At 43.1% G+C, this 24229-nt stretch overlaps 2 protein-coding genes across 2 annotated transcripts; one reads left to right on the top strand and one right to left on the bottom strand.

Moving 5' to 3' along the window:
- Positions 1-471: 471 nt before the first annotated feature.
- ddx10 (DEAD (Asp-Glu-Ala-Asp) box polypeptide 10) lies at positions 472-5541 on the bottom strand. Its single transcript, XM_039812039.1, has 2 exons — positions 4109-5541; positions 472-2969 (listed from the first exon to the last, which is right to left on the bottom strand). Exons 1-2 carry the CDS (start codon positions 5453-5455, stop codon positions 1758-1760), a joined length of 2559 nt encoding a protein of 852 aa, XP_039667973.1. The 5' UTR covers positions 5456-5541; the 3' UTR covers positions 472-1757.
- Positions 5542-9370: 3829 nt separating this feature from the next.
- Positions 9371-23402, top strand: LOC120564932 (KICSTOR complex protein SZT2-like). The gene is made up of 8 exons (XM_039810200.1): positions 9371-9545; positions 11444-11569; positions 13280-13453; positions 17710-17880; positions 20249-20371; positions 21333-21495; positions 22474-22580; positions 23397-23402. The coding sequence occupies exons 1-8, from the start codon at positions 9522-9524 to the stop codon at positions 23400-23402; spliced, it is 894 nt and encodes a 297-aa protein (XP_039666134.1). The 5' UTR covers positions 9371-9521.
- The last annotated feature ends 827 nt before the right edge of the window (positions 23403-24229 follow it).

Below are 24229 nucleotides of genomic sequence, written 5' to 3'. Positions count from 1 at the left end.
ATCAAATCCTCGGTGCTAAAAAGCCATTAAACCAAAGCGCTGTGTGTGTGTGGTTGGGTTTGTGTGTCACAAAATGTGAAAGATGTATGTGGAAGAGTGGAAGCATGGAGAGTTTATGGTTAGGGAGGTGTGTATGGGAAAAGTAGGCGCATGCATGAGCATGATGCATGGGTCAAATTGACCCGTTTTCAATTTTAGTTTTATATCATCAAATATGGGACGTAGAAATAAGCGCTGAAAATGTGCATTAGAAAAATGTAACAATTTAAAACGAAAAAAAGCAAAAACTAAAAAAAATTGTTTTTTTTCCAAGGTTGATGGGAAGACAACACAAGGGTTAAGATCCCGTGGAGTAGTGGAATGCTGTTACTAGTAGGAGTGTACTCCGATTGGAGTATGAAATTACACAGTATGCTGGTATGTGTATTACTTCTTGATGGAAATAATAAAAAATAATGCGGTACTAGATCACATATTTAACTTATCTGTTTATTTACAAGAAAAGGCCACAGGGCACCCTCACCAGCTGCTGCTGGGTCAGATTGGGTTAAGAATGAATTAGGTGGAGGGTTATGTGAAATCACACAGTAAATACAAAACATGGGTCCTTAGGTCAAACTTACAGCTGCAGCAGTGGTTTAACAGTTTCAACAACACGCTTGGAAAAAAAAAAAAAAAAATCAAGTATGAGAAAATAACCCTGGTGATGTCATTTGATGATGACGCCATCAGGGTTATTTCAGCTCGGGTTTACAAAGGTTTATATATAGAACATATAACAGAGAGCCTGCGTTCCAAACTGGGTGAAAATGGGTGGAATTTAAACAAATTGGACAGAAGTTGAATCAGACTTTGGCAACAGTCGGTGGGTTGTTTTCGGTTCTCGTCGTTTTAAAAATCGGATTAAACAGCCAGCCGCGGTCCTGATGAAGCAGATTTTCTTGGAAGTGAAAACTCCCAAGAACACTTAAAGATGTTGAAGTGTATACAACTTTGATAGTTGCTTATTTAGTCAGGCATATTCAAGGTTACCGACACGAGATTTGAAGTCACATGTTCAGGTTTTTGTTTTTTAATGAAAAGATGGTGTGGGTTGCATTATGGGAGTTGTAGGATCTTGACCCATGCGGTCTAAAAGTCAGGATATCTCAGCCGCCGATGCTTCACTTTCAACCAACCATTGTTATTTAAATCTCTTATTTATGAGTCCTCCCAATGTGTGGCCACTTAGCTCAGTTGGTAGAGCGGGCGCACATATGCAGGGCTTAGTTCCTTGACGCAGAAGGTCCAGGTTTCGAGTCCAACCTGGGACGGTTTTCCTGCATGTCTCCCCCCCCCCCCTCTCTCTCCTAGCTTTCCTATCCAATAAAAGGCAAAAAAATTTAAAAAGAAAGAAAATGAGGAGTCCTCCAGTGTTATGGATGTGCAACACTGAAACCCCTTTAACCCTTGTGTTGACTTCAGGTCACATTGACCCCGTTTTATATCAGAAAATATGGGATGCACAAATAAGCACTGAAAATGTGTAGAAGAAAAATTTTACAATTCAAAACAAACAAACTGAAGAAAAAGCGTCAAAAAAGAATGTTTTTTTCAAGGTTGACGGGAAGACTTTTCCCAACACAATTCAGACTCAACCATCTGCACTTCTTCTTCTCTCACTGAACTACTGACTTGGTGGTTAGAACTTGATTTAACTTCAAACTTAATACGGTTTGTAAATCCTCCCCAAATCCTCACACTCCTCTCCGTTTTCTCTAACTGCGCCCTCCTAGCAGATGTAAGACCAACTCCTCGTCTTCGGCCAGGGAGAGACCGGTGTCCAGGGCTGCGGGCGCATCGTTCTGTTGCCTCACTTTCTTCCTCTTCCCCGCCGGGAGCTGCTTCTCATCCTCGTCGCTGCTGTCGCTGCTGTGCTGCCGTTTGGCTGCCGTTATCGCCGCCTCATACTCCTCCTCCTCTTCCTCAGAGTGCACTTTGTCAGGGTCCGGCAGGGTGCTGGGGTCGAACTCGTCTTCGCTGCGATTGGCCAGGTACGCCACCACCTCGTCCTCTTCCTCCTCCGAGTCGGACTTGCGGCCGTGTTGCTTGCTGGCCTCCCTCCTGGCCGCCTTCGCCTTCAGCCTCTTCTCCCGGTGCTTGGCTTTCACCTTGCGGCTGTACTCGTGCTTGTCAAACTCCTGGTCCTCGCGCTGCAGCCTCTCCCGGGCCTTCTCCATGTTGATGCCCGAAACCCCCTCCTCCTCTTCCTCCTCCCCGTGCGCCGCCGCCCGCTGGACCGGAGGCCACAGCTGCACGGCCTCACCTTCTTCGCTGAAAGCCACTTTGGTGTTGACTTGGAAGTTCCTCTTGAGGGCCTTTTTGGCTTCCGTGAACTTTGTCTCCTTCTCCGATTTCTTTCTGGAGTCCTCGGCGGGTTCTTCGTCACTCTCCTGGCCCGCCGTCAGACTGAAGACGTCCTTTCTTTTTACCGTCAGCAGGTCCAAGTCTCTCAGATCGTCCTCATCCTCGTTGTCCTCATCTGCACCCAGGAGACGGCTCTTGGCCTGATCCACCTCCGCTTCGTCGCCGCTTTCCTCATCGCCGCCCGAATCTTCCGACTCTGAGCTCGGACTTTCCTCGGGGGGAACGTTTCCTTTCAGCCGAGCCTTAAAGCTCCTCAGCTCTTCCTCTTCTTCAGACTGCTGCTGCTGCTCCTCCTCCTCCTCCTCTCTCTGGCCATCCTTCTCAGCCCTCTGTGCCTGGGCTTTGCTGAGGAAGCGCACCCTCGGCGCCACGGCGAGGCCCAGAGAGGCCGCGTACTCCTGAATCTGGAGTTTGAAGACGTCAAACACCTCTTTGTTCTTCATCAGGTAGATGGAGCGCAGGTAGGAGACAAAACACCGCTGGGCTCTCTCCTTCTGCTCCTTCTCCTGGGCCAGGAAGGCCTGCAGCTTCTGCTGAACGCTCTGCAGTTTGTCTGGGTTCACCTGGAATACATTACAACAACAATAATAATGAATACAGAGGTTTACTGTCTGGCTACTCTAAGTTAACACTCAAATATACCGTTTGTGATGCAATTAAATGCATCCTGGAGAGTTTTCGACCACTAGTCTCACTATTGAGCAATATGTTGATGAGGGGGGCACTTGTTTTGGGAGTATCTCACATTAGTCTCCCACATTTTCTTTGGGGGGGGGCTTTTACGCATTTATTTTGATAGGACAGGTAGGTGAGAAAGGGGTGACGTGCAGGAAATCGTCACAGGTCGGATTCGAACCCTGGACCTCTGCGTCAAGGCATATATCTCTCAGTATATGTGCGCCTGCTCTACCCACTGAGCCAACCCGGCCACATTAGTATCCCTTGTTGATGCAATTCCCCGCAGCAGTTGGTGGGAAAAACACCCTTAACTGGAATTGTTGCAAATGGCTTTAAAAGAAAAATAGCTTGCCTCGCATGTAGGCAGTAGTAGCATTATAAAATGCAGAATTTAACTGCACAACAGCTGCTACTATTGACAACAAGGTTAGCTTTTTGTGGGGTGGGGGTTTAAAGGTAATTTTTGGGGCATTTAAAAGGCCTTTATTTTATAGGAAAGCTGAAGACATACAAGGGGAAGAGAGGGTGACAGGCAGCAAAGGGCCGGAGTTGGAATCAAACCTGCAGCCACACTGCGGCAAGGACTGAGTCGCCGTAAATTTGGCAGATGCTCAACCAGGAAGGCTACCCAGGTGCATGCGTTTTTTTGGGGTTTTTTTTTTTGTGGTGCTCACAGCACTAAACTACCTTTAAGAAGATTCAACATCCCTTTTCATAGTCAGTTTTCTAATGTATGATGTGTAATCTAATGACTCTCTATATGCACTTTATTACAGGACGGGTGCTATGTTGCATCATCTGTTTGTTGCCCTGTCTTTGGCAATGCAATCCAACACAACATCCACCTATAAATGACCACAGAGGTGACTTATACTGTACTGGATGCATTACATTGTACATTTGTGTGTATTCTTCTGCTCGCTCTGTGTGTGTGTGTGTGTGTGTGTGTGTGTGTGTGTGTGCGTGTGTCTGTGTATGTGTGTGTGTGTGTATTGTGATGCTGTGGATGGATGAGGTCTCTCACCTGGATCTTCGTGATTGGAACTTTCTTCTCTTGCAGCTGGCCGACCATGCCCTTCTCCTCCGAGGGAAGCAGCAGCAGTAAGGCCTCTCCCCCCTCCTTGTACCGGGCTGTCCGGCCCACCCTGTGGATGTAGGTGTCCGCGTCCTCCGGACAGTCAAACTGCAGCACCCAGTTGACGGCGGGGAAGTCCAGGCCTCTGGCGGCTATGTCGGTGGCAAAGAGCACAGCGTTCTGCTTTCTGAGGAAGTCATTGTAGACCTCCACTCTCTTCATCTGCTGCTGCTTGCCATGCAGAGCCAGGATGGGCATGCCCGGTCTGAGGCGGCACAAGACCCGGAACAGGTACTGCACCTCCTTGCAGCAAGCAAAGAAGACGATGATCTTCTTCTTCAGGTGGCTCCTGATGAACGAGTACAGCATGTTGACCTTCTGGTGGAGCTCACACACCACGTAGCTCTGCTCCAGGGTGGCCGGCGTGCTGAACTTGGCCTTCTCGTGAACCCACACGTACTCCGGGTCTTTGAGGCTGAGCCGGGCCAGGTCTTTGACCGACTTGGTCTGCGTGGCGGAGAACAGCAGCGTCTGCCGGGACTTGGGCAGGTTCTCCACAATGGCGTTGAGCGTGTCGGCGAAGCCCATGTCCAGGATGCGGTCCGCCTCGTCCAGGACCAGCATGTGGAGGTCGGAGGCGTGGAAGGCGGCCGTCTCGTCCATGTGCTGGAGCAGCCGGCCCGGCGTGCAGATGACGATGTTGGTGCGGTGGATCTTCTCCGACTCGCTCTTAAGGTCCTTCCCGCCGATGATGAGCCCCGCGGAGAACTCGTGGTTCTTGCCCACCTTGCGGAGGACCTCGAAGGTCTGGTAGGCGAGCTCTCTGGTGGGGGATATGATGAGAGCGCCGAGGCCGTCCATGGAGGTCCACTGCTGGCGATACAGGCACTCCAGCACCGGGATGAGGAAGGCTAACGTCTTCCCGGAGCCAGTCTTAGCCGCGCCGAGGACATCTTTCCCGAGCAAAGCGAAGCCGATAGTCTGTCTCTGGATCTCCGTGGGCTGTCTGTACTGAGCCCCCTGCAAACCTAACAAGGTTTTCTTTGAAATTGGGAAGTCTGAGAACTTGACGGCCTCGCTAGAGTTGATGTCACCGTACCTGCTGACGAGCCTGTCGATGTACTCCCGTTCGACCTGCCACTCGGGCTTCTTCTGCGGTCGCTCTCTCTTCACTTGGGCTTTCGTCTTGTTGTATTTTTTCTTCCATTTCTCGAAGTTTTTGACGGGGTCGGTGCCGTCTTTCATCTTCACGGGTTTACGTTTCTTCCCGACAGGGTTTGTGCCTTTTTTCTCCATGGTTTAAGGTAAAACAGAGCAGGGAAGGAGGTTTTTAAAAAATACACGCAGACTGCAAGCGTGGAAAAGAAAAGACAGCTCTTCGTCGCATGTAGCACGACGTCATCACCACGCGACCCATGAGTTTTGGCCATAGACATTGAGCCATAGACAGTATATAAGGTTTTGGCATATATGTTTTGACCCTTCTTTTTTATTTTGTTTATTTTTATTATAAATCTTTACGATACAAACAGTAAGAACAAGCAAACAGTCATTAATACAGAAAATATATTAGTCAAGAGCAGAGCCAGGGGGAGTTTCTCTTTTGGCCCTTCTTCTTTTTCTTGTTTCCGGCAGGCTAGACGCACCTATGGCGTATTGCTGCCCTCTGCTATTCTCTAATTGCTATTCACAACTGACGATTAGAAGTAATTATCTATATAAATAGCAAAAAATTGCCGGTGCAACACGGATGTCTTCTACTTGATGATTTTATTTCTTAAGGTGCATAACAGTGACTAACGTTTCGATGTATAGTTACATCTTCATCAGAGTCCTATCATCAGAGTCAAGGACTTTTTTGCTATTTATTCTGTTGTGTCCTGCCTTGGTTGCACCGGATTGTTGTGGTCTGCAGAAGCGCAGAGAACTCCCCCTTTTTTTCCTTAATTATCTATATATTTTGATATACTCCAATATGTCGCCTGTACTCCATCAGTTTCTTCAATTTGTTCCAACTGATCTTTTGGCCCTCATGTTCATGCAGCACTTTATACCCTCAATGTTTATACCCTACTGAGTCAACACTACAGCAGCTAAACACTTGGAATATACTCTTTCTCTCTGTTATTATTTTATTTTTTGTTATTATATTATTTCTTTATTTTGTAACCCTACTCTGCATTCTTCTGGCTTTGTACTTATAATAAATAATACCACTCCCTGAAAAATAAGTAATAAAGTTAACAATGTAATACAGGCTATATACTTTCTACTAGAATATATATCCATTATGTTTACACGTAGTTGATGCAATGCATATAAGAATATTTTGTTAAGTTATTATGATTATATTATGATTCAAACGAACTCTGGCCTTATCAAATCTTAATGTATTTTTTTGTTTTTGTTTTATATTGTCTATGTATCCGTCTGGACCTCTGTACATGAACCATGAACATGTGTACAATAAAGAAAGTACGAAAATAGAAAAAAAGAGAAGCGGTGAGGCGTCCGGATCACATGCCACTTAAAAACAAGACCCACGGAAGTTAAAGGATTGCCCTTCCAAAACAAAAGCTTCTTGATTGTGTCTAAGCCCCTAAACCCAAACCTGTGGTATAACTACTTATTTAGATATAAAGGAATCTTCAAGACGAAACGTAAAAATAAAAATAAATAACATGGTTGACACTTTGATTACAGTGAAAAAAACATGATTTGATGACAGTAATTTCCCCGTATAAGGGTTTAATAAACTCCATCTATCTATCTATGATACAAAACACCCTCTGTTAAAAAAAAAGAAAAAGTGCAGGAGTTATACAGCTGTGACAAAACGATACCACTATATCACTTTATGACACCTTTCTGTAAGTAGCTTAGTTGTACACTTTTGGTAGCTAAAAAGAATGTAAATCCACATTAAACAATTCACTGTTTTATATCTATGATAGCCCTCTCACTGCATTTCTATTCCACAGAAAGTCAAAGTTACTCACATTTTATGAATGAAATGTTTCATATCTATAGGCCTTTTCCCCCAGCAGATTCTTTACTTGTCATAGTTGGAAAAGTACAGGTGTTACTAATAACATTAACATCGCTTTTATTAAGCATGCAGTAAGCATGGCAGTGTAGCCAGCATGCATAATACCCTGGCCTTGGTATTTTTTGTTGTTTCCAGTTGTCTGTATCTGTCTAGCCCACGCTAATATCCTGTACTAAATGTTTTTATCCCTATGTGCCAAAACTGTATTGTTGTTTTAGCTGTCTGTACCTGTCTAGTCTATGCAGATGTCCTGTACAAATGTTTCTGTCCCTACGTAGGCCTACTGTAAGTTTGTGTCAAATGTTTTATGTTTCTGTAAAACAGGAACCTGCTGGAAACCAGTTTTTAAACTGAGCAGGGCTGTTTATACTGTTAACTTAATGTTCCTTTTAAACTTTCCTGTATAATAAAATGAAAATTAAAAATGAAATGACTTGATTTAAAAAATTTTTTTACAGAGTTGTAGGGGAAGACTCATGAATATTCATTAGGGAACTCATCCCTGATTGGCTCGCCCTGACATTCTTAGGGCCCTGACACACTAACCCGATAATCGGCCGTCGGACAGTCTGGCGAGGTCGGTGACTCGAGTCTGATTGGTGTGTTCCGTGCCGTCGTCCGTCGGTTGGCCTTCATTTTGGACGACCTGACATGCTCGGTCGGAAGGCGGGCACTGCCGGCAGTCGGACTCAAATGACCAATCTTATTGGTAGAGTGCTAACCCCGATTAGCGTGACTAACGCCTCTCAAAATCTGACAAAAATCTTTTAAACTGACCTTTGTTGATCTGAAATGAAGACAGATTCAGCAACTGCATGGCCTATTTCTCACTTAAAATGTTTTCAGAAACATGTTTCAGTGAACTATTTTAGTAAAATATCAGATCGTATTCTGAACAAGCCGCTATGAAAATCTGGCTTTGAATTTCCGGAGAAACCAGACCCACGTGACGCGTTTGTCCAATCAGCTGCAGTCTGCAGTCGGCATCGCTTTGGTGTGTTCCGAGGCCCTTTTGTTGGCCAACTCGGGGAGGCAGTCAGTCCAACTGGCTTTTCTGCCGAAGGTCGGCCGTCGGGTTAGCGTATTAGGGCCCTTACCCTAACCATAACCAATCCCACTCCTCTTGCCTTAACCTAACCAACCCAACCAGAGCAGGCAACGATAGGCTACTAGCCATTCAGAGCGAGAGTAGGGTGCACCCTTGGACCCTGAAACTGAAGCAGCTAAATGGAATTCAGCCTTTTTGTTCATTTTATTATTCACACCTGTCTGTTCTTTTTCTATGACAACATGTCAAATACCTCTAGTGAGCCTGTTAAAAAGCAAAATTTGCTCTGAAAAAATAGCTTTTTGGATTATATTTGTGGTAATTAAATGACTGTTGTCATTTCTTACATCTAGGCCTATCACTGTATTACCGGTATTATTATTATTATTACATTTTGGGGTGCATTACCTGAAGACAATTCTTTGAATTATGCATGTTTCCATCATAGACTGTAAATATTAATAATTCATATTTACACTCTATGGTTTCCATGTACAGTGCTGCTCATAAGTTTACATACCCATGCTAAACTTGACTAAAAAGAGGAATAAAAAAAAAACAATTGACCTTTAAGCCTTAATAAAAAAAAAAGAGGAAAAATCCGACCTTTTAAGGACACCAATTTTCTTTGTGAATGAATAATGTATCGTAAATAAATAAATATTCTTCCTTAAAATACAGGAGACATAAGTATACATACCCATATGTTAAATTCTCATAGAGGCAGGCAGATTTTTATTTTTATTTCATGGATCCAGGATACTATGCATCCTGATAAAGTTCCCTTGGCCTTTGGAATTAAAATAGCCTCACATCATCACATACCCTACACCATACCTAGAGATTGACATGGTTTTATTTCAGTTAGCCTAATAGCTGGCTGGTTTGATTTGCACTGAGAGATGATCTTATCTAAAGTACCCCATGCCCCAAAAAGTCGGATTTTTCCTCATTTATTTTTAATTAAGGCTTTAAGATCAATTTCCAAAAGATGTTTTTTTATTCCTCTTTTTAGTCAAGTTTAGCATGGGTATGTAAACGTATGAGCAGCACTCTAGGTCTAACACGTCTTATTTTGAAAGATTTGACCGGAAGATGAATGCGCTGCTGTCACCCTGTACTAGCCGACGCTTCTACGAACAACACCTGACAAGACAAATGATAAACAAGCATTGGGACAAATTCTTTTTCCCCAAACCAAAGTGAATATTAGTCAGCGGAGGCTCGCTAACGTCCCCGCCCGCAGTCCCTATGCGATACAAGGCATGGCAGAGAGACAGGACAATGAGGTAACATGACTGCTGTTAGAAGCACAGCACAGGGGTTGCATTGGTGGGGAAAAATAAGCGCACATTTTTACATTTGCATGTTTGTCCGAACAGTTAGAACTCGACAAAGTAGCTACTGTTTGAAGTGAAGTATGACTAAGAATAGTCATTAGATACAGATTTTGCTAACATTTCCGGACGAATAGAAACTTGTGTTAGCTGTATGTTAGCTCGGCTGCTAGCAATAACAGCCAAGCTTCAAGTTAACACGAGCCAATATAGCTCTCTATTTAAGTTTAGAGATGTTTCTGGGCCGTCAGCACAGTTATTAGACCAGTGCAGATGAAACCTAGTCAATTGGTTGATGTAGAGCAGACCACGCAGTGCCTTAAATGCAGTTTTCATCAAGCACCAAATTAGCTGCTCTGTTCAAATGTTAACATGTATTTTTATTATTATATTATATTTGAGGTTTTGCAAATTTAGTTGAACCTTTTGTTCAACTCGGCGTACAAGTAACCCTTTAAAATGCATCGCATTTGGGTAAAATCTTTATTTTAAATGGTAACTTTACACACTTCATGCCAGCGTACACATGGGACCTTGCGGGGTTAAAGTTAGATAACAGAAAGACGATTAATAAAAGTAGAAATTTGAGTGAAGAATATGCTAGTTGGTGGATTGGGTTAGCTATATTGTGAACTCCAATTTTCATTAAAGGTCTTAAAATAATAATGTTGCCGCTGATTAACTTTGCAAGCAAGGAAACGTGATGGACATTAAATTGCCAAATTTTTAAATTGAATTTGAATTTGAAAATACCTCGATATCGATACAGGAACGATATTGTAGGGTTGTCTATTGGTGCTTTCACAAAATATTTACACAATGACATTTTTGAGAAATAATCATCAGTAATGTGGATATAATGACTAAGTGGGTAAAGAGAAATAATAGAACAGCTAGAACAGTCTGGTAAGTTCAGAAAATGACCACTTTACTGTAATGCAGCCTTTAAAACCACTTATGCCATATTACGATATTACGATATCCAAAATCTAAGACAATATCTAGTCTCCTATCACGATATCGATATATTTCCCAGCTCTATGCCTAAATCAAGTGCTGTATATTGTAGCCATTATTAAGAAACCTGCCAATTCAGATCAGTGAGGAAAAAATACTGCACTGCACAAAACTGTGAACATGTCCTAGGGCTGAAGGATTTGGGGACATTTTTTTTTATTAAGATTCGATTTGCTATTTAAAAAAAGGTTTAGCTACTTTTACCAATATTCACTGTGTAACAGATAAAAAATGTCATGGAGCATTATAATAGTAGACACCATCAAAACTGCTCTATATTCTTATGCAAGGATGAGAACATAGATATAAAATGTGTTTTTCTTTTAATTTCAATTCAATTTTATTTATAGTATCAAATCATAACAAAAGTTATCTCGAGACACTTTACAGTTAGAGTAGGTCTAGACCACACTCTATAATTTCCAAAACCCCAACAATTACAGTAATTCCATCAAGAGCAAGCATTAGCAGTGGCTATCGCGACAGTGGAATAATCATGGAACATTGGACCGTCAAACACTGAACATTTATCACAAAAGCTAAAGTCATAATAATAATAAACAAAAAAATCCACTGAATATAGGACAGTTCTGTAAACAATCTGTGGTTTGTAACATTACAGCATTTAACTTATGAAAAAAAACCAGTAAATATAATATTAAAAAGAGGAATAACAAATGTTAAACCAAATGTTACACCAAACATTCCAACAAAAAATTGCACATTCCATTAATTGCGGTCTTCACGATCAGCTAATCGCATTCTTTCAAATGTCGATTTGGATTTGAAAACGATGAATGGTTCAGCCCTAACCATGTGTCTGTCATCTGAAGGTGGAGGAGGCTGACCAGATCTACCTGCTGATGAAGGAGGAGTATCGGATCTCTAGGAATGTGCGTCTGGCGTGGTTCCTTGGCAAACTTAACCAAGTCATCTGGCCAGCTTCAAAACATGAACTGGTGAGTTAATCCCGCAGCATATCACTTCCTTTTCCTGTCCCGGAGGCCAAACAACACCAAGATTGAAAATAAATGGCTTGTGGTGTACCACTCTGGTTGGAAGTGGTAGTATGCAAATTCTAAATGGTTTGCCACTGTATAATAATAATAATAATAATAATAATAATAATAATAATAATAATAATAATAATAATAATAATAATAATAATAATAATAATCATCATCAGAGAACCATGCTGTTGTGTTTATTTTTGAAGATCTGTGTCTTTAGGTGGGGTGGGAGTCCCATATGAGTCAACTTTGAGGGCCTCTGTCTTCTGAATGGTTGCTCCTTCTGGTATCTCAAACCATGTTCTAACACTCTCCCAACACATAGGAAAAGAATGAAAGGAGTGATTGATTTCTGACTGAATGCCCCATATGTGACTTATAAAAGGCTTGTCACTAGTATTCCACTTGCAGATACATTGCTATGACATAGGGCAGAGATCTTCAACAGGGGGTCTGGGCCCCCTAAGGGGTCCACAGAGTTACAGCAGGCGGGCCTTCAAATTATTGTTAATTTTTGAAAGTAAAAAAAAAAAATTGAAATGTCTTAACGTGAATCCAACATATTATTAGCTCATATAAATCCCCACTGATGATAGGCTTACTGGCCTATAGGTAAGGTAGTCACTAAGATCCACAGATACAGTTCATCCAAAGGATTCACTGTGCTACATGTATGTTTAAAATTAAATAATAATTTATAAAATCATGCTGATAATTATTATTTTAATAGCTTAGCATTCTGTGCACTAAAAAGGTATGTATAAAGGCTTAAGGGTACCCTACACGTTATTGTAGGCCCAGTTTAATATGCAACTTCATTTTATACAATATATGTAGTAGGGGGTCCCTGCTCCGTCTCTCTTTCAGTTAAGGGGTCCTTTGCTTAAAAACGTGACATCCCCTGACATAAGGTACCAATTTTACACAGTAAATTAACTGTCAATGAATAATGTTGTCCTTCAGTGGTGCATGATGGTATATGCCACTGGCACATACCTTTTTACAGGAGGGACATGCACATTTTGTGTGCAATGCCAGTAAAATAATAATAGCAAATAATAGGGCTGCACAATATATTGTTTTTTTTTTTTATCGTCATCATCGATATCAACCTGCGCAATAAACGCATCGCAAAAGGCTGCGAAAGACACTCCAATTATTTTTTAGCTGGAAGAAAATATCAGCAGAAAATGTTCAATTTGTTCAATAAAATAATGTTCGAAATGATTTCCTTTCGTTTGTTTTCAAATTCAACAAGCAATTTGTTTGAACTGAGAACACTTTAATATCTGTTTATTTATCGCAATATTGAACAACTTTATCGGGGTTGCATATTTTCCTCATATCGTGCAGCCCTAGCTAATAGCATACAAAGTGGCATACCACTAAGTACTGGCATATGACACTTTGACAAAAGTGGCATACATCAGTTTATGTTAGGGAAGAGTGGTATCGGAACATGAGAGCCATAACAAAAGTCAACAATGATATTAGCCACTTTCCCCCTCTCTCTCCCCTTTCATATCTGGCTGTACTTTCCATTAAAAGCTGAAATGCCCCAAAAAATAAAATAAATAAATATTACCTGTTTAATAGTTAGAGAAATTCCTGAATCACATACATGTTGTGAATGATTAGTAACCGTCCCTTCATTTACAGCTGAACTCCGAGAATGAATTGGACTTGCTGAGTATCTTACCTAAAGGATGGCAGACGGACTTCTCCCCCACCATGTACCCCTACATGTTGGTGCCATCCACTCGAGCCACCTTCCTGGCCCGGAGGTACCGCTTCATCATTGAGCTGGACCTCAGCCCCTCCACAGGCATCGTGGTAAGACTCAAACACAGTTTAATGGTTGGTCACTTGTTTCCTGAATGAATGCCGTTGACACAGATGAGATGGAAAAGTGGCTGGAGTCTAGCCCTAGAAATCTAGACGCACCCTAGCGGCAGCAAATGTAATTTGCAGCCAGGGGGGTCTAGCAACTCTCCGTTGGCTTGCGGGTAGTAGCGCTATCCTATTACGTGCAGAGGAAATTTGAAAGACAACCGTTTATCCCGCCCCTCGGATTGAGCCCTGCCAATGGTGAGTTCCCAAACCCAACATCTTGATGTGGGTCTGGCTTGGAGTCTTTTTCCCAGGAACAACTAATATCTTGATGCAAGTACATGTCCTCTGCTGCCTTGCCCACGGGAACAGCTACGTGTAGCTTTATTGTGCTGCTAGGGCTGGGTACTGAATTCAATACTTTACAGGCAGCGAACAAATTGCCTCTAAAGTATAGAAAAATGCCTCATCGTTCAATCTCAATTTCAATCCCTAAGTAGTAAATCTCATCAGCGCCAGTGAGCCAATAAGCATGCAGCATGCTTCTACCAAGATGTAATAATGTTTGTGATTGGCTAGATAACGTTACACGCTGCAGAGACACGCAAGAACACCTCTACGTTACACAGAGACGGCTTGACTCCGACCTGTGGCCCTTTGCTGCATGTCTTTCCCCCTCTCTCTCCCCTTTCATGTCTTCTTCTGTCCTGTCGAAATAAAGGCCTGTATCAATTTAAAGTTTCGTTAACACACTCTTCTCACAGTGTAGGAAAGAACAACTTGTTCGGCTCATTATATCTAACCAGTGTCGTTTGTAATTGGCAAGCTAACTTTGCGATGGTCAATCTGTTTAGCCATCTCCCGGTTTCCACTGCTGAACACAGGAAGAGCATTCAGGTCAAAGAGCTGCTGACACTGCTCTGCAAAGTGACTCAGACAGGGTTGCTACCCTGAAACTCCCCAGCATTGAATATATAGGATCAGCCAGATGACGTTGGGGACAAAGGTAGTAGTTTTTTTTAAACTGGGTACAAGATCAACAGTATGAACTCATTCATATGACATTTCTTGTTAACCAACTTGTTATTCCAACTCTTGTTGCAAATACAAGACACTTCCACTTCTTTCGTACTGCAGACCAATATTACCTGGGTCTACTGAATGTGCATTATGTTTGACCCATTTGTGTGACCCTGCTGACACAAATGAATCTCTGGTTGTCAGCAACCATCAGATGTAGTTCCACGTGATTTACTGTTAAACCACAGAATTATAAAGAATCACATAACTAGTACTAAAAAAAAGTTTCACTTTCACTTCTCTATGCATTTTTCCATCCCTCCCTATCACATTCTTTTCTGAGAGAGAGCAGTGGTGAGTTAAAAATAATATGATTATAAGGTAGAAGAGTGTTTTGTGTTTACTCTCAGGCTGTGCTGATGGATTGGACCATCCTGAGCACGAGTGAAACTCCCCTCTCACACTTTCATTATTTAACATTATTAGAGAGCAAATTCTGCTCTGTTTTAGAACATAAGACAGCACACACAAGCCTCGAAAGACAGGACAGTTGGGTCTCTCACACACACACACACACACACACACACACACACACACACACACACACACACACACACGATACGCCATTTCCTCAAAGTTAATATATATTTCTCACAAGGTTTTCATCAACAAATTCAAACAGTCAGATATATATGAACTCCCATTTGTATTGCATCTGCCCTAAAAAAAGATACTTCCTGAATGTAGTGGAGTCTGAACACCGCAGACACAAGGCAAAAAAAAAAAGCAGCAACAGAAAATCACCAAGTAACATCATTAGGCAATTCTCGATTATTGTCTTTCACTGCATCGATGCAGAATCATCCACTTCCACATCGCGATGCATTGATGCAATGATTAATTTCAACACCCCTAGCTTTCACTGTGTTTCATAGTTAAACCGACTTGTAAAACCGGCATGAGATGAAGGTTAAGGAGTGCATGTCTGAAGGGGGATTTAGATGTGCCTGTTCACCAAAGGCTAGAGTAGGGTCCTGCACCTAGGTCTAATGAAGCACATTAACCAATTCAGATCACCCACCAGTGCAGGTTTAACACAGTAACCTGTGTCACTGCGTTAGTCTCAAAGAGGTAAGTCGGTCCCCACTGCAACCTCTTCAGTGTTATGTTAGTCGTAGTCGAATGCCACACCCTAACTGAGAAGGCTGGTCACGGTCCATGTTCCAGTCGAAGACCATGCAGACATCAGCATCGCTGTATATGTCGGCAGACAAGTAGCAAGAAGCTGCAGCGTTAGAGTTGGATATATTTCCGTTTTCTCCGGTCCGGTGTTTCGAGCTTAAACTGGTTTGATTTTATGCAAACCGGCTCAACCGGCTTTTGTCATTACGACACGTTCCGACAAATTAAAAAGTAGCTGACATAAGCAACCTGTGCCGACGGCGTCACGGTGCTAAAACCCACTTGTGAGAGTTAGTCTCAAAGAAAACTGCGCCGATATAGCAACATTTTTTTTATTTGAAGCTGACAAAGACGCGAGCTGAATAAGACAAGGCAAAGTGTTAACTTTAGAAAAAAAAGTCATGGCTTGGAGATGCCTTACTACCACTAGGTAGACTGGAGTCCCTACACTCTCATTATTGTTCAGTTTGATTCAATTGCGACACCGAGCGGACAAATTTGGTATAATGGCCCGGCAAGTGGCTTAATATCAAAACTGTTTTTTATTTATTTATTATAAAGCAGGCCAAGGTGCTATATAAATGCTGTGAAACGCTCAATCCAAAGGGATCTGCACACAGCCCATATTCTGTGTAGAACTTCTGTACGGTTGTGATCTATTAACAAACAATACTATATAAAGAAAGAAAGTGTTGCTACAGTCAGGTCCCCAGGAAGTGCATCGGGCTTTGAAGCAAATTGAGTATAGCAGCCAAACAGTGGAATGCAACTTCCATGTCCGTCACGCGATACCCTCTGGCCCAAAAAGACTTTTTCCCATAGACTTACATGGTGAAAGAGGGGTCTGTAAATCAGGGGATACATTTCTTTAGCATCACAACTCCCACAAAATGACAGAATTTGATCCATTCGGTCCGATAACATTTGGAAAGTCTAAAGGCACAATTAAATAATTGAATCCATATTCAAGTCAGCGGAGTGCTAAACACAAAGTAGCCGGCTCAACCTCGGCTCTAGGGGCCTGCTCTTTGGGCCGCACAGTGCAGAAGCAGCACTGATCATCCGGGTCATTTTTGGCTCCATGATGGCTTCATGCTCAGCCTCCAGCGCCACTTCTTATTATACATCCATGGGCTGCAATGATGGTGCAGAGACTCAGAGAGTGCAGATGTAGAAGATACGGAAAACTGACCAGGCAGACGGAGCTTTTTCAGGGGGAGGGACAGGCACTAAAACAAAGCGTTTCAGACAGAGGGTGACTACAGGTACATTACTGTAGACGGGCAGTATGAGAGAAATAAAGTGGTTTTTTTAACCTTAAAGCATGCAAACATGTTCTATTAGAAACACAAAATACAAGTATGAACCTGGAAATAAGCATTATATGGGAACTTTTGAAATGTGTGTCAGTCTATTATTAGTCTATATCCACGCCTTCCACTTCCGGCATTGCTCCGTTGCCGCCGGAAATTCCGCCGTATGTCCTTCTTTTCGGCCGGATGTCCGTCACCTTCCTCTTTCTTTGTGTTGGCGTTCTAAACTCCGGTGGATTTCTGAGGACTGTGGTTAACTGCTCCTCAGATCTCTGCAGGGTAAATCAAGACAGCAGACTATCTGTCCAATCTGAGTTTTCTGTTGCACGACTAAAACAACTTTTGAACATACACACATTCCACCAAAACAAGTTCCTTCCTGAGGCTATTTTGCAGAGTTTGTGATCGGTTTAAACCGTAACGTTTTTCTCCCATCTCAGAATGCTGTGTGGACTAGCCAGACCTTCCTTTGCAGTGCTGTGGAGGAAGGTCTGGCAAAGCGAGACTAGTCTATCAATGCCTCTGTCTTATCATTTGCATCCGGCAACCTTGAGTGTTACATTAAAGCAGTGTGGGATTCTCTGTTAATGCTACAGTTTTACAGCTGTGGTGTATATCAGTATGGACGTTACCTCAAGGTAATGCCCTCTGTCTGACACAAGTCTGCCATAAGATGCTTCAGAAGTTACTGAGCGCAAAATTGAATTCTGTATTTTAGGTGCGTCTTTGTTTTCTGTTCTGCAGGACGACAGCACAGGAGAGATGATCTTTGACGAGGTGTTTCATGCCTTGTCGAGGTGTCTGACTGGTCTGGCACAACCATTCAAAGTCCCCGGAACTGACCAACTTTTCAAGCCCAAGATTTTCATCACCATCTTGGCGTATTCGTCAATTATTGGCCTCGCCTCCCATCAGGTCATTACAGTAGTTTACGTGTCATCCTGTTCCATGCTGGTGTTTTCGGAACGCATGTATGTACCTGATGTCCTAAGAAGATTCAGGAGCCTTGGAATGAATGAGTGACTGTGAAAAGCAGTGTGATTCAAGGGATGTGAATGCAAACATTAGCACCCTCTGTGCTGATTGAAAAGGAATGCGTTAATGCAGTGGTCTCCAATCTTTTTCAATTTGCATTGTCCTTGCTTTGCTAGCAGTGCAGCAGAAACATGCATTATACTAACTCCGGGCGCCCCAGAGTTCTGGAACCACTGCATTAATGAAGCACTGTGAGTCCCTGGCCTTTGTTAGGTCCAAAGGACATTTTGAAAGTCTTAAGCCACGTCCACACGTACCAAAACGATCTTTTTTTTACCCGTCTTCCCTGGATTCGTTTCAAGAATGTTTGCGTCCAAACGAATCCATTTGTAAGTGACTCAACACGCTACTTCATATTCCAGGCCTATAGGTGGCACTGTTTCTGCTACAAAAATTCACCAAAAACGGAGAAGAAGAGCACAGTCACTTCCACTTCCCATCATAACATCACCAGATTATAACGTTCTCTTAATACATCCGTGGACTATAATAACTTTCACCACTGCTCATTTTATAAAGGCCGCCGCAAGAAAACGTGTTTACATTGTATAATGTGCTGTTGGATTGCTTTTTATTTTGCATGATTGCAGCGCGCTAGCAGCAAGCGAAAGTTAGTGCGCTAACGTTAGCTAGCTCTAACATCGGCAGTCAAACAAACATCAATGATCCAATGTCTTTTTGATAATCCATACGTTTTTCTTGCAGTAGCCTTTCTACAATAAGCCGTGGTAAAAGTTACTATAATCCGTTCAAGGAGTTGATAAGCAGACAGATTAGCTAGCTAGTTGATAAATTGTCTACTTCCACTTTATAAACAGATAGCCATAGCAGTTAACGTTACGTCGCTGCTGGAGCATCAGCTACTTTAGCGATGTTCAACGTTGGCTACATAACGTTAGCAATATATCTTGTGTAGAATCCAGAGGGAAGGGTCAGGGAGTAGAGACACAGGGCTAGATTTATCAAGCCGTTTGCGCCTGTTTCCAGGCGCTAATTGGTCGCAAAGACGGACGTAACCGATGCGGGCTATTTACAAACAGGGCGCACTTGGGTAAAATCGCCGATTGTCTGCCACATGAGCGAGAAGAGACAAGTTGCGCTTTCAATATGCGTTCGTGGGAGGGTCGTGGGGAAAGTGGGAGTTCCACCCAAAAAGTGGGAGGATAAGCGCAAAGTGCACCTAATTATATATTCCGTGGTATTTACAAAGACTGTCAGTAAGGCGCGCCTCTATTCTGCGGGGGAAATTCTCCGCCTCTTTAAACCAGCCCGTCGCGGTTCCTGCGTAGACCTTTATATGCCGCTGGTGAAATGTGGCAAAGCAATTTGAGCAAACGCAGACATAGGCGAGGCTGAAAATATTTTTAACAGAAGAATCACACTTTGTCAGTGAACACAACATAATTTAGCGTTACAGATCAAGCAGACATGCAATATTAGAGTTACTGGAAGAAATCAAAGATGAAATTGAATCTCCCACTCAGCGTTCACATCCCATTCCAGCAGTTGTTAAACTCCTCGCTACATTACAAATATTGGCATCAGGATCATTTCAAACAGTCATAGCATCAGCAGTGGGAATATCGCAGTCTGCACTCAGCCATATCATAGCACCAGTACCGCTTTGCTACAGCCCCGGTATAGTGGGCGGAGAAAGACGCTGATTGCCTGATGGGTGTCAGGGTTGATAAATACTACGCAAACTGTGGAAGCATAGCGTGCGCTATTACCGAACTCGCATAAACGGACGCAGCGCAAACTGCGCTAGTGTTAGTAAATCTAGCCCACAGTATTTAGTTGAAGTGAGCTGGTTTAACCATGGAGATGGGATATGCTCGCTTAGCTTCACCGCAGTTGTGTGTGTCAGTGGCCGCGGGTAAGAGAGGGTGTAAAAGAGGGGTGTGACGATGACATCATTGATACAGACGTATTCGTATTCGCCATCCAAACGAAGCCAAACGAGAGCCGTTTTCGGATTTTTTCACCCTGAGACCAGGTTTCAAAAAAGTGCGTTTTCAGGCAGTGCGTTTACAGGATTCGTTTGGACGGTCGGCCTAAACGATGCAAAACGTGCGTTTGCACAAAAAAACATTTCCGTGTGGATGGCCCCTTAAGTTAAATCAGCTTGTCCCTACATCCTTGTGCACCTAAAAATAAATGTAAGCGTAGAGCCCTAATTGGTTTCCATGTGATGCATAAAGCTGCTGCAGATGTTGCAGTCCTGTGACAGCCTTGATTCCCCCTGCAGGTTTTGGTACAGGGCTGTCAGCTTGATAGAATAAACCTCGATGAGTTCCGGCATCACATCTACCAGCAGCTCAGAGCAGTGGAGAGCAACATCGCAGAAGTCCTACATCAGCAGCATGAACAGGCAAGTGCTCATGAACAGTATATGAATTGTATTTTTTTTTTTTTTTTTTTTTAAAGAGCAAGGGGAAAAGATGTGGTTAATGAAACAACAGATCTCATTAAAACAAAGCATATCACCTTTGCAATGCAAACACCTTCATATCTTTCTTGTTATCAGTATTAATAGTCATCTAACATATTAAAGTGCTCATATTATGCTCATTTTCAGATTCATAATTGTATTTAGAGGTTGTACCAGAATAGGTTTATGTGGTTTAATTTTCAGAAAACACCATATAATTTTTGAACTGCACATTGCTGCAGCTCCTCTTTTCACCCTGTGTTGAGCTCTCTGTTTTAGCTACAGAGTGAGGCATCTCACTTCTGTACCATCTTTGTTGGGAGTCGCACATGCGCAGTAAGTACTGCTAGCTTGTCAGTTGCAGAGCAGGAGGGCGTGCCACGCTAGCAGCTAGGTGAGCATTATAACGTGTGTTACAAAGTGACACGCGTTTGTCTCTGAAGTAAAGGCTGGACTACAATAGAGCTGTTTGGAGCAGTTTGTGAACAGTGTTTTCTGTTGGAGATGGTAAGTCCCTTTGGGCTTTTTCACTTTGTAAACCTATAACATGACTGAGTCTTTGAAAAGCGCTATATAAATTCAATTTATTATTATTATTATAACGTGCACAAAAAAGATCTATAACACAATAAAGGAAAGGGAACAAGTCAAAAAGCATAATATGAGCACTTTAAAGCACAGGGCTGATATTCTACATGTTTCTCATTGCGCAGAGTGGATCAACAATCAATGTATCTACTAACAGCTATTGTGTATCCTGGGCAAAGCGGTTTACATAGAAAACTAGAAGGGCCCATCCGCCAGGGCATGCCCTAGCTCCCAAAGTTAACGCAGTGTAAATTTTCCCAGTCAGGAAGTCATTTTTCGCCCAGCCCTAAATGTGTTTATTGCTTCCTTCCAGTGTGTGGAGCCAGTCCGATGCTCAAGTCCCCGTAGCAACATCCAGGATGAGCAGCCCCACAGGAAGCAAGGCATTTCAATGGTGTCCGCTGATATGGGTCTGGTCAGCATGGTACGTCAGGGCATCCTTGCCCTCCAGTTGCTGCCCCCAAACTCCAGTGCAGGTAGGTTTGTGTTAAGTGTGTTAAATTTCATTTAGTCATTTAGTTTCTCAATCAAGGGTTTGTCTTAAGTTGCCAAGTTTCAGAATTGTTTCCTAGAACCTCTTTGAGGAAGACCAACATCCTCTCCAAACACCTCTAACAACCACCCACTGCTTTCTTTCAGACCTCTGCATACCCGAACAAACACTGTGTAAAGTGTGTCTTAAAAAGACTAAAAAAGTCAAACATTTAAAAATCAAAATGTTAGGCCTTTAAAAAGTCTTAAGTATTGTGTTCTAGTTCTTTAATCATTTTAAAGTGTAGCCGGGTTAGCTCAGTTGGTAGAGCAGGCGCATATATATAGAGGTTTACTCCTTGACGCATTGGTCGCGGGTTTGTCTCCGACCTGCGGCCCTTTGCTGCATGTTATTTCCCCTCTCTCTCCCCTTTCATTTCTTCATCTGTCCTGTGAAAATAAAGGCCTAAAATGCCCCAAAAAATAATCTTTTTTTTATTTTTTATTCTATGGTGTTGCAGTTCTTTCTGTCGCTCGTCCAAATAAAATTTGCTGTATATGTACAGATTATTATTACTCTGTGTCGCTTTTATTCAATTTGAATACATTTGTCTATTTTGCAAGTACTTTTGTGACTTTTGTGCATGTCGTACTTTTATGTCGCGATATAGGTCTTAAATTTCATTCATAATGGTATTAAAAAAGTCTTACATTTGCGTTGGTAAAACCTGCAGAAACCCTGTGGTTAATTGTTGGGAGAATTTAATCTTTTACACTATTGGTGCACATCAAAATGATGAGAATTAGTCATTTAACCTGTGTGTGTGTGTGTGTGTGTGTGTGTGTGTGTGTGTGTGTGTGTGTGTGTGTGTGTGTGTGTGTGTGTGTGTGTGGGTGTGTGTGTGTGTTGGTGTGTGTGTGTGTGTGTGTGTGTGTGTGTGTGTGTGTGTGTGTGTGTGTGTGTGTGTGTGTGTGTGTTGCAGGTATCATTATAATCACAGACGGAGTGACCAGTGTTCCTGATGTGGCCGTGTGTGAAACGCTGCTGAACCAGCTCAGGAGTGGAACCATCGCCTGCTCCTTTGTGCAGGTAAAGACAATAACATCTCCATGCTTGCAGCTCTGGCTTTGTTGTTTTGTTACTTGTCTGGCTTCTTTTTTTCAAGTGAAGTGCCAAATATATTCACGAGACATGTTGTCAGCGGTTTGTGTGCTGAGCCTAATGGTGTGTGCTGTATTTGTATTTGTGTTTATTTTTTATTAATACCCTTAGACATCTTTGGAATGGTTTAAAAAATAAAAAAGTACTCTAGGTTTGATTATGGCAGTGGGTTTTTCCTCAGCTGATTTTGTAACTTAGAAGCTACTGAAATGAGAGAGAGAGGCTGAGATTTTAAGGGATAATGTTAGTCATGTAGCCTGGTCCTACCAGACTGTAGTACATTTAATTTGTACAAAGAGTCTGGCCACTCTCCGTTGACAAGTGTTAACTTCCTTGAAGGCGGGTACTCTGTTGAAGTTTAAAACTATTGGATCTGCTCAGAGCCACTCTGGATCTGCCATAACCAATCGTTATGGCAGATCCAATAACGTTTGGTCGTGACGTTGGCTTAGCACCAACTCCTTCACCACTAACGGAGCGAGCTGGAAAATCAAACTGGTCCCGAACCCGATGCTCCCCTCCCTTTCCATTCCTGGGCTCACCACTCCCCCTCCACCACCCTGTCCACCTGTCTTTTCCCACCACATACCATCCACTTCCATACTCCTGCCTCCCCTTCAAGATATTCCTTCATCCATTTCCTTATATACCCTGTTTCCACTATTCCTTCTGTTTATATATTTTCCTTCCTCCACAACCCATCCATTTCCCGTCTAAAGTCCCTTTCCTTTTCTTTATACCAAGTATTAAGGGCTAGGCTCATGCAGTCCTAGGCTCCCCTATCTACTCTTTCTATTACCTGTTGTCCCTCACTCCGTGTCCGGTCCTTGTCCTCCATTCCTTATATTCCATTTTCCTTGTCGGCTTCCACCTCCTGTCCTCTCCTGGCTGTGTCCTTGTGTGTGTGCATATTGTGTGCTCCTTTCTTCCTGCATGGTCTGTCCTGGCTGTGTCTCTGGCTTCTCTTGTGTCCATTTCTTGGTCCTCCTTGTCCATCCTGTGCCACCTGCTGTGTGGGTCTCGGCCTGGTCCTTGTGTCTGTCCGGTCCTCCCCATACCGTGTCCTGCATGCTCACTGCCTCCTGTGCTGTCTGCTGTGCCTTGTGCTCGTTTCCTGGGCCTGCTGGGTCTCTCTCTCTCTCTGCATGGGCCTGCCTGCCTGCTGCCTGCCTGCCTGCCTGCCTCTCTCTGCTGCCTGCCTGCCTGCCTGCCTGCTGGGCCTGCTGGGTCTCCTCTGCTGTGGATCTCCATGCCTGCTGGGCTGCCTCTCTGCCTGCCTCTGCTCTGCCTGCCTGCTGGGTCTCCTGCCTGCCTGCCTGGGCTCACTGGGTCTCTCTGGGCCTGGGCCTGCTCTTTTCCTCCTCTCTCTCCTCTCTCTCTGTCTCCTCACTGGTATCCATCATCCACTGGCAGCTCTCTCTTCAGGTGGCTGTGTGATGGTGGTGGTGTCCCTGCTGTATCCATATCCTGCTATATGTCCTGCATTATGTATGACTACTATCCTTCTTTGTGTCTGGTATCTGCCATACATGACTCTGTAATGTCACATGCTGGCTGGCGCTATATACATATCTATA

Source organism: Perca fluviatilis, chromosome 9 (genome assembly GCF_010015445.1).
Source record: "Perca fluviatilis chromosome 9, GENO_Pfluv_1.0, whole genome shotgun sequence".
Lineage (NCBI taxonomy): Eukaryota > Metazoa > Chordata > Actinopteri > Perciformes > Percidae > Perca > Perca fluviatilis.
This window is presented reverse-complemented; position numbering and strand designations above follow the sequence as displayed.